Source organism: Camellia sinensis, chromosome 9 (genome assembly GCF_055761805.1).
Source record: "Camellia sinensis isolate YWXY chromosome 9, ASM5576180v1, whole genome shotgun sequence".
In the NCBI taxonomy this organism is placed as follows: Eukaryota; Viridiplantae; Streptophyta; class Magnoliopsida; order Ericales; family Theaceae; genus Camellia; species Camellia sinensis.
In genome coordinates this window covers 193,978,847-193,990,159 of record NC_138969.1, presented here as the reverse complement: position 1 = coordinate 193,990,159, position 11,313 = coordinate 193,978,847, and the positions used below count along the sequence as shown (strand labels likewise).

Below are 11,313 nucleotides of genomic sequence, written 5' to 3'. Positions count from 1 at the left end.
TTTTCTAAATATGATTTGAGAATAGAGTTGTATTTTGAGTTTGTGAGTTTTGAAATTATGATTTGACAAGAAATTTTTTTTGGTAATGAGTTTTGAAAAGAGTTTTGAATTGAGTTTTTGAGAGAGTTTTGAGTTTCTGAAATTAGAAAAGTTATTTGATTTAAAAATTTACAACTCATAACCAAACGCACAACCAAAAATTCTATTTAAAGCTCATATAAAAATTTAAAAAAAATCTGAAAATATTTTTTATTTACAATATAAAAATAACAAGTGCCCAAGAAAAAAAAAAAACCCGAACATTATTTTGGTCAACCGACCAGACGTCCGGGAGGACAACCGAGTTTACCAAATTTTCCTGCTTAGAAAAGAATTTTCAAAAGTAAGTGTAAAATTATAATTTAAAAGTTTAAAATAAATACTACACTCAAATGAGTCAATAGAAATATATTTTGAACACATAACCAAACACAACTTTTCCTTCCATGTTCTCTTTTTTTATTTTGAAGAAAGAAATGTCTTTTTTTTCAAGGAGCGTTGGAGAGCCTCACTCTAGGCAATTTTTGGCGTCCTGTTGGAAACTTCCTAGTAAACTCCAAAAATGCTTTCACAATGTATATATGGATTTTTTTAAATTTTATTATTATGCTTATAAAGAGGGGTTTGAAAACTTCTCCTCTATTTCTTGCATAGATTTTTTGATTTCAACACTTACAGCGTGTTTTTCTTGAATTAAAGGAGAATTCATATTTAATTAATGAGTGCAAATGGGAAAAACTATGATATATATACACCTTATAATTAAAAGAGAAAATGACATAACGTCATATATTTTGATTTATAACTAAAAAAAAAGTCTTAATCAAATAATACATAAGACATAACTAATATAAAATTATAATTAAATAAGAAAATTTGTCATAACTAAAGAAAAAAATATTGTGTTTGATTTGAGTTTTTTATATTAAGTTTTTTGAAAATTTAGTTTCTTGATTTTCGTTTTTCGTTTTTATTTTTAGTGAATATTTTTAACATTTTAAACATTTTTTTAAAAAAATTTTTAGACGCACCTTACTTAGATGTATTTAAAAAGTAAAAAATTTGTGAAAAAATATTTTAAAAAATTAATAAATACATAAAAATACAAAAACAGTACTTAATTCTCATTTTTTTTTTGTATTTTTGTATTTTTGGCATTTAGTGAATTTTTAAAAGGTTTTTTCACAATTTTTTTACTTTTTAAGTATGTTTATATTAGGTATGTCTAAAAATTTTAAAAAATTGCTTAAAATATTAAAAAAATCAATAAAAACAAAAAAAAATGAAAAATAATAAATTAGAATTTTCTAAAAAGTGTTTTTGGAAAACTGTAACAAAGCAAATATAATTTAGAGATTTCTATCTATATATTACATATGCAAAATGTAGTTTTTAGTGAGGAGCATTATAAGGGTTTTAATATTTCATGCTAATTTTCTTAATTTTAAACAATTAAGAAAATCTTCATTGACTAGTTTCTATTCAGTCATATAACAATGAAACTTTAATTAGTCTATGTTTTATTTGATAATCTCACATCGGGAAAAAAAGAAAAAAAAAAGTTATTTCACTTATATAAAGTGAATCTTATACTCATATTAAATATTGTAGTGTTGTGCATATTTCAATTCAATATAGTTTAAATTTTAAAATAAAATTTAAAAGTTTTAATTAATTAATTTTTGTATAAGTTGATTAGTTTTTTGACCGAGGCAATTAAGCTGAATCATTTATGGTTTGACTGATTCCTTGGTTTAACCGCAATTTTAGTGATGTTATCAAAATATATTTGTTAGATTTGTTTGATTCGAAATAAATTAAAAATTAATCTGATTAAAGATTGAATGACTATAAATAAATTTCTTGCCTAAACAATTGTTAATTTTAATTTTATAATCCTACGTCGGGAAAAAGAAGAAAAAAGTGAGTTGTTTCACTTATATAAAGTGAACATTATGCTCCTATTTAATATTGTAGTATTGTACATTCTTCAATTCAAGACAATTTAAAATTTAAAATTTAAATAGCATTTAAAAATTTTAATTAATTAATTTTTGTATAAGTTTGTTGGTCTTTTAACCTAACAGTCAGGCTAAACTGTTTTCGATTTGACTGATTCGCTAGTTTAACTGCTATTTCTCATACTGATTTTCTTAATTTTAAACAATTAAAAAAACTTCATTGACTAACTTCTATCTAACCATATAAAAATGAAATTCTAATTAGTCTATGATTTATTTCATAATCCCACGTCAGGACAAAAAGAAAAAAGTGAGTTGCTCATTAATATAAAGTGAATTTTATACTCTTATTTAATATTATAATGTTGTGTATAATTCAATTTAAGACAATTTAAATTTTAAAATAAAAATTCTAATTAGTTTATGATTTATTTTATAAACCCACATCGGGAGTTATTTCACTTATATAAAGTGAATTTTATACTTCCATTTAATATTGTAGTGTTGTGCATGTTTTAATTCAAAACAATTTAAATTTTAAAATAAAATTGAAAATTTTTAATTAATTAAATTTTGTGTAAGTTAGTTAGACTTTTGACCTAATCAATTAGCTTGAATCATTTTTGATATTTTAATGGTTTTATCAAAATATATTTGTTTGATTCGAAATAAATTAAAGATTGAATGACTAAGATTACTTGATTAGAAATAAACTTTCCTCCCAAACAATTGTTAATTTTTATTTTATAATCTCACATCGGGAAAATAAGGAAAAAGTGCGTTATTTCACTTATATCCTATTTAATATTATAATATTATGCATGTTTTAGTTAAAGGCAGTTTAAAATTTAAAATAAAATAAAATTTAAAATTTTAATTAATTATTTTTGTATAAGTTAGTTGGTCTTTTAACCAATTTTAACGATTTTATCAAAATAAATATATTTATGTTTTTCTTCTTCTAAAATGTATGTTTAAGTTTTATGACTAACTTTAACATAAAATAAACTAAACTAAGAAAATTTATAAAACAAAATTTATTTTTAATTTATCATAAATATATATTTTTTGAATTTATTCTATTTTTTCATCTTTACTAATTAAATTATAATATTTATTTTTATTGTGAACTTAAATATATAACTAATGACATAATATATTTTAATAAAATAATTAAAATTTAATTCATTTTAAATTATTTTTTAAATAAATTTTATATTATTATTTATTTTTAAAATTATTTATTTAACGTGTGCGTGGCACAAATTCATAAGCTGATACATATAATAAGAAATGTGTATGGAAAAATAGAATTAAAGTTTTATTCATTGCGTCGACCTTCAAGACAATCAACACAACAATACTGCACTGTCATAACGAGACAAGAGGAAACACCAGTCATTATCACCAAAACCAAGCCCCATCTTCGTCCTTTCACACCTCATCCTCACTCTCCCTCCCTCTCTCTGCCCCCTCTCTGCAACTATATTTTCTCTCTCTACAATCATTCCCTCCCCCCTCCTCTCTCTCTCACTCGTCGATTTCACTTTCTCTCTCTAAAATGGGAACTCGAATACCATCCCACCAGCTCAGCAGCGGCCTCTACGTCTCGGGTCGACCCGAACACCACAAAGAGCGCCAGCCGACAATGGCTTCTCGCGCCGTTCCCTACACCGGCGGCGACATCAAGAAGTCCGGCGAGCTCGGCAAAATGTTCGACATCACCGTCGATCTCCACCACCCCAACCCGCCTCCATCGAAACCCTCTCGCCCTTCTTCATCCTCTTCTCAGCACAACAGCGGATCCATCAGATCCGGCCCCAATTCTGGCCCCGTCGGATCCAAGAAATCGTCCGGCCCCATGACGCCGCTCCAGCCCACCGGTCTCATCACCTCTGGCCCGCTCGGTTCGTCGGTCGGTCGCCGGTCCGGGCAGCTGGACGCGGCCGGTTCGGTTGGAAAGGCGGTTTACGGTTCGGCCGTGACGAACTTGAGTGAGGAAGTGAAGGTAGGGTTTCGGGTTTCGAAACCGGTAATGTGGGTGGTGGCGGTGGTGGCGGTGATGGGGTTGATGGTTGGGGCGTTTCTGATGGTGGCGTTGAAGAAGGCTGTGATTTTGGTGGCGGTGGCGGGGATTCTGGCGCCGTTGGTGGTGGTGGTGATGTGGAATTTTGTTTGGAAGAAGAGAGGGTTTTTAGGGTTCTTGAGGAAGTATCCAGATGCTGAGCTTAGAGGTGCTATTGATGGACAGTATGTCAAGGTCACTGGGGTAATTTCCTATCCTTTTATTTTTGTTCCAATATCAACTTGTGAACAAAAATAAAATGTTCTAACAAAAATTCCGGAACATTTATATTTTGTTCAGAAGTTGATTTCCGAACTATGCAAATGGTGTGTATGTAGACAAAATCTGATTATTTTGTGCGAATAGAATTACCCCAACCATATAGATTCACAATGTCTCATCAATTTCTTAGATATGATTTGGTATCTATTTAGTTTGTTTTAATTCAAACATTACAATTACTTGCTCATGTTAATTGTGCTTTTGCTATTAGAAGGTTTCTTAGATGTGGCATTATATTTCAATGACCATTTAAACATATGTATATTGACCAATTTATTGTGATTATGAGTGTGTGTGGTGTGATTTCTGAAAACTTTTCATTGTTACTGTCATGGTTAGATGCCGATATGAAGTCTGACGTTTGTATGCTGGTAGAGAACTGTTTCCGGCCTTACAGTCAATGCATATGATTAATGTAATCCTGTGATGCATGGCTGTCATGTATAACTTCTAGGTGGCTCCTGTGACAGATAGGTTTAAGGCACCTAAAATTGCTTCTGTGGAGGTTAAATTATAGAATTTTATCATGTCTCTAATTTTGTTATGGAAACCAAATGTGAGGTGTATGTGTATTGCATTGCATTCTGTTAGGTTACATTTGGATTTTGAATTTGGAGGGAAAAAAAGAAGAGAAATGTGAAAAAATTTATATTTCATTCGCATTTTATTTTCTTGTTCTCTTTCTTTTTTCTTCCATAAATTTATCCCCAAATCCCAGATCCCAAGAGTCATAGAGGGGAGTAATTCTGTACTTTATGCGCGAACTAGTTAGCTATTCTTGAATACTACTAGATGTTTATTTTACCAATGGGTTTGAGTTAAGCCAGAATGTTGCACCCAGGACTTGCATTTTTCTTGGAATTTGCGGAATAGATTCCATCAAATTTAATAGTGAAATTCTGGAAAAGTGGCTTTTATGGTTGTTAATATTGACATTTTTTTTTTCTTCTGGGTTTTCGTATTTTGTTGGATGACAATGGTGGGTAACTTTATGTTAGCTTTTATTAGGCACCAAATTGACGTGTGATCAAAGGACTTATGGAACGTGACCAAATAAAAGCTGATCCACCATTAGGTGCCAAAGAGGTTCATTTGGCACCAATAGGCTCATTAGTCCTTTGGTCTCATTCCACTTGGTTCAACAATGATGTGTGCCTTACACATCGTCATAGGAGTTTTACACGTGTCAGCCATTAAGGGACAAGTGTAGAGTTCACATGCTCAGTCCTTATGGAATGGGACCAAAGGACTTATGAGCCTATGAACCAAGTCCTAGTTTCGCCAACCAGACACCCAGTGGGATTCTGGAGTTTAGGGTTTTTATGACAGTGGTAATCGTTATTGCCAGAGACTTTCCATCTATTCATTGCTGCGGGATTCTTACCGAATTTTTTGTCATTGCGGGATTCTCATGTGTGACATTGCTCCACTCTTTAGTATTGTTGGTATACTGTGTCATTCATGTACTTGTGGTCCATGGCGTAGGGCTATGATGAAGTATTTGGTATGCATCGCAGGACTTTGAGCTTTTATGGCTTGAAGGTTAGAGATAGAGGTTTTACTTGGCATTGTGCCCTTGCAGAAACAGCTGCCTCTGGCCAGTCCTACTGAGAGAGACCACATCATTAAAGCCACGTACAAAACCTTGGTAATTGAGACAAATCTTAACAATATAATGATTTTTTGACAAATTTTAACCGAATCCTGAGAAATCTGGATGGTTAATTACGGTCACTTGCCCATCCTTTTATAAATAGAAGTACCCCTTACATTACAACTGTCTCCTACATCACGTTCCTTTTAGAGCTTTGTACTCTCTCTCTCTCTCTCTGGAGACTGCTGTATCTCTTCCACGGTCGTTCTTTGGGTCTCTGGTGTCGGACATGTTTTCCACTTTATGGTGAACCTCTGATTTACAGACATCACTTCCACAACTAAAAATGGTGTCTTGCTATTAATGACATGTCATATATTGTTGAGGTTGAAAATTGCATGAGTGCAACTACTTTGATTTTCAAGTATCATAATCTGGCAGTATGATGGCATTATTTAAGGTTGTAGGATGGTTGCTATTGCCTTGGACTCTTATAGACCTGAGCACTCAAACTTCAAAAGCAACTGTGAGGATAATTTTCCTGTTGTGTGTTAGATGACTAAAAATTAAAGTCATTGTAATCATTGGATATAAATTGTAGAGTATGTTATGTTGGACCCCAGTGGCCACTTATTTTCTTAATTTTTGCAATTGTGATATCTTTGCAAGCACAGAATGTGATGACGGACCCAATCCAGGTATATTCAGAAAGCTGGACAGGAATTTAAAAATAATCCTATGTAATGAATTTGTCACGTAGTGAGTACTTGAAATTTCACGATGTATATCATTTTCATTTAGTTACACTGTTTTAGTCATATCCATGAGAGGAAATTTGCATGCATGGTTGAAACTAATGCAGTAATTTGCAATTATGCAACGTGCATTACAATTAATGCTACCTTTGAATGGGAAACTTTCTCATTATGGAATATTTTCCAGCTGGTTCAATATCACCTTTCAGACCCATTATTGTAATAAATTCACTAAAGTTCATTTTAAAGATTATTATTATTATTTATATTTATTTTTCTGTTGGACCTGGTTATTATAACAATAGATTGAATGTCAGTGCTACATGGACTCTTCCATTTGCCCATTGTATCAGTTTTCATAGGATATGACGTGGGTAAGGATATGAGATATGTGTCCGACCCCTTATCCAAATTAGACACTTGAATCCTCTAAATTTTAATGATATTTGAAGGGGAAAAAAAGCTCACATTTGGTAGTAAAGAATAATATATAGCAGAGAATAGAAACCTACTTTTTCTCATAAATCCCGTTTAATTTAAAGTACATTCTTAAATAATAACATCATCTTAAGTCAAAATAATATACATTATATGATTATTCAATAGTTCAAAATGTGTCCTCGTACCCATACTCAACTTTTGGATTCATATGTGTGCTTGCTAAGATTAAGGGTTTAGGGAGGTATGTGGCTTGGATACACACCCACATCCGATACTCATACCTGAGTCGTAAGTTAGATGGACTCTTCTAAATGTATGAAGTACCCCTTGTTAGACACTGGATACTTGTGTAAAGGAATGGGATATGTGTTCGACATGTGTAGTAATTCAAGTTTAACATATAACTATGCATAAAACTTCATATTACACATGCAATGAAATATAACATCTTGTAAACACCATTTTACTGTAGAAAAATAAAAGAAGGATATTAAGAAATATGAAAACAATTCTGTTCCCGTGCCATTGGATATGAGAACTAGATGAATTTGACAAATACTTGCATCCAACACTCATAACAAAGTCCATGTAACATATTATTATTTCTTTTGTTTGTTCTAGAACCAGCTTTTGCATTTCTCTTTTGTTGCATTAAAAATATAAGAGAGAAGATAAAGAGTGATGAAGTTATCTCATTTTTTGTGGAATCTAAACTTTAAGTGATGGAGTAACCTGAACATGATGCCTTGTGTCTGTTAAACATATATAAAAAGAAAAGAAGAAAAAGAAAAAGAAAAAGAAAAAAAAAAGCAGGGAAAAGCCTAGGCTCCGTTTGGTGGAGCTTTCAAAATATGTTTTCAAAAATTAATTTTCACACTCACTTTTGAAAACTCTTTTCAAGGCGGGAAAATTTGGGCCCACTGGTCGTCCGGAACAGTCCGGAACAGTGTTTTTTTTTTGTGCACCTGTTATTTTTATATTACAAAAAAAATATTTGTGAATTTTTTAAAAAAATTTTTAGAGCTTTGAATAGAATTTTGAAGTGTGTGTTTGGTTATGAGTTGTAAGTTTTTGTATCAAATATCATATGTCACATCACTTAATTCAAACTCAATTTAAACTCTTTTCAAAACTCATAACCAAACAAATTTTTCACACTCAAATCATAATTCCAAAACTCACAAACTCAAAATACAACTCTATTCTCAAATCATAATTCTAAAACTCTACCAAACACTACCCTAGACTTTATTGGTAGGTCAGCCTTTATTTTATTATTTATTATTATTATTATTTTTTTTAATGCCTTAATAATCGTCACTTATACATATTTTTTATGCAGGTTGTCACTTGTGGCAGTATTCCTCTTGAATCATCTTTCCAGAGGGTACCAAGATGTGTATATGTGTCCACAGAATTGCACGAGTATAGAGGATGGGGTGGGAAATCTGCAAGTCCCACACACCATTTCTTCTCATGGGGATGTAGACATGCAGAGGTTAGTGTTATTTATTTTTGGGGTGGGTTTAAAATTTTTTTAATCTTTTTTAATCTCATGTTGTTGAATAGAATAAGGTCATCTAAGTTTCGCTGTTGATGTGATATGTAGACTAAATTACATTGTTAAGGACAACATTGATGGATTGAAGGCACAGATGAATTGGTACCATCAGTCTACTAGACATTGTTGGCTACATGCTTACTTTTGTTTGTGATAAACTAATTGCTTTATTACCTACAACTAATATGGTTGCCTTGAATTGGTTGACTTTGATGCTTTTGTTATCAGCGTTACCGGGGGGCTGAAAGGGCCACGGTCTCCCCTAAATTGTAAAATTCCGTCTTTGGTAAATCTTACTTAGGATTCCGATTTTAACAACCTTGGCATCAACATCAGTCAGACATGCTTTTAAACATTCCCTTTTTCATTTTAATATATATATATATATATATATTTAAATTGGATATGCTTCACCTTCAGACGCATGTTGGATTACTAAACTGTTACAATTTCCAATTTGTTTACAAATATTTTTGGCCTCTATACAAGACATCTGGACTTTCTATTCCCACTTGTTTTCTAACATGTTAACATAAAAAATGAGTTATTAGTAATTATTTACATAAAATAAATAAAAATGTCTCCACCGTGTCTCTGTCTAGATTTTTTGAAAATTGTTTTGTTGATGTGTTTGTATTGTGTTGCATCCTTATCTTATGTCCATATTCACACTTTTTAGGTTGTGATGGTTCATTTGGCGAATGCCAAGTGGCCAAGTAAGAACCATGAAGCATTTTGTATGAGTTTCAAATGGACCCATGGGTAAATCCTCTGCAATCTATGAGAGGAATCCCGTGTGGTTGTCAAGGCACTATCTCCTTGAGAACCTGTGTGTGGATGCTACATATCCAATGCAGTGCCAACCACCAGCCTCCAGCCAACCAAGGTTATGCTATTGTGCCCCTAGGTTGTCCTTGAAACTGAAATGTTGCACCTGGTTCCATTTGATGCCCTAATGATGTTTCATTGTTGCTTCAATGCATTAAAGAGCTCATTGCTTCTACGCAGCTGGCTTGAGCATTTCCATACTATACTTTTATGACAAAACATTAAAACTTCTTGTTTTTTGTGCACAAGGATTACCAAACTGGGTAACTTATAAATAATCTATTAAAAAGGCAACCAATAAAATCTCTGGCATTATAAGGTATGAACTTTCTATGGGAATTGCGTGGGTTGCAAAGTATGCAAACACTATCACTTTAAGCAAGCAATGCCAAAGATTAGGTTTGTATTAATGATAGGTGTATAATCTTTACGGGGAATTGCTTGGCTTGCAAATCATGAAAATGCTATGTGGAGTCTGATACCAGTCACTTTGTTTAAACAATCACAAAGCTTAGGTTTGTCCCTTGCCTTGCTCCTCTTGGCACCCTTAGTTCATGGCGGCTAACACACCCCAAATAATTATATTTTTTTCTTGAAAGTTTGTCTACTACTGTTAAATATTCCATTAATCATGTTTCTTTTGCTTTGTCCATGTCTGCAGTCATGCATAGAAACCAAAAAAGCACCTGTCCTGTTATAACTATAATAGCTTTTCTTGTTTCTTGTGGACAGAAATACGTGACGGATTTTTATATATCTGACTTCCAATCTGGATTAAGAGCTCTAGTAAAAGCAGGCTATGGAGCTAAGGTTGCTGCATTTGTCAAACCAACAACAATTGTTGATATAACGAAGGAAAACCGTGACTTGTCTCCAAGCTTTCAACGCTGGCTTGCTGACCGCAGCCTGTCAAGTGATGATCGTGTAATGCGTCTCAAAGAAGGGTAAGCCACTAATATATTGTTTTGAGTTTGTTATTATCTTGGGATTTTGCTTCTCTTGATTGAGCTGATTTCAACTGATCGCCCTTGAATGTCAGTTATATTAAAGAAGGGAGCACAGTGAGTGTGATGGGGGTTGTTAGGCGCCATGACAATGTTCTCATGATTGTTCCCTCATCGGAGCCCGTTGCAACAGGCTGTCAGTGGGTCCACTGCCTCCTCCCAACATACATTGACGGGCTTGTTGCGACGTGTGATGAAAGTCAAACTGCTGATGTAATTCCTGTGTAGATATATATTGCATTCCGTTTGAACTTTCTTTTGCGGCTGGCCATGAGTAAATATTTGAAGGTTGAATCCGATGAAAAAATATCATGCAATGCCCCGATCGCTGTTCATGCTTTTCCAGGATTTGCAAATGTATGTAAAATGGCCTTGAAGATGCAGAACACGAAGACTGAAGATCGCATAATAAGGATATAATCTAGTTGTGGATTTATATGTTTTGTGGTTCTAATGGAGACCAAGAAGAGGAAGCAAAGAGTTTCCCTTCTCAGAGCAGCTAGGAAATGTTATAATGTGATTATGGCACATTCGGATTTTAGCTGATTTTATTTATGTACATAAGATGCAAAGTTGCCTTTGTCTTCTATGTATATGGTTGTGTTTTGCATTTTTCATATGGATTCAATTCTAGCTCAAGTAGAACTATTGTTGTGTTAGCTTTGTTCAGGTTCTCCTTGATTGCATTCCTTCTGTGCTATATATGAATGTTTTTTAGATGCTTTCAATAACAAAAATGATAATGACATCATTTTGATGCATAATTCTATATAAAAATTCTGA

General features: G+C 32.7%; 1 protein-coding gene across 1 annotated transcript; it reads left to right on the top strand.

Moving 5' to 3' along the window:
• Nucleotides 1-3,287: 3,287 nt before the first annotated feature.
• Nucleotides 3,288-11,189, top strand: LOC114323075 (protein SHOU4-like). The gene is made up of 4 exons (XM_082888316.1): nt 3,288-4,269; nt 8,480-8,635; nt 10,259-10,470; nt 10,566-11,189. The coding sequence occupies exons 1-4, from the start codon at nt 3,562-3,564 to the stop codon at nt 10,756-10,758; spliced, it is 1,269 nt and encodes a 422-aa protein (XP_082744442.1). The 5' UTR covers nt 3,288-3,561; the 3' UTR covers nt 10,759-11,189.
• Nucleotides 11,190-11,313: the final 124 nt, after the last annotated feature.

Excerpts from the sequence above, each read along its gene's own strand:
- LOC114323075 (XM_082888316.1), top strand. The coding sequence starts at position 3,562 with ATGGGAACTCGAATACCATCCCACCAGCTCAGCAGCGGCCTCTACGTC. Across the intron at positions 4,270-8,479 it reads AGTATGTCAAGGTCACTGGG|GTTGTCACTTGTGGCAGTAT; the intron begins GTAATTTCCTAT and ends TTTTTTATGCAG. Across the intron at positions 8,636-10,258 it reads GGGGATGTAGACATGCAGAG|AAATACGTGACGGATTTTTA; the intron begins GTTAGTGTTATT and ends TCTTGTGGACAG.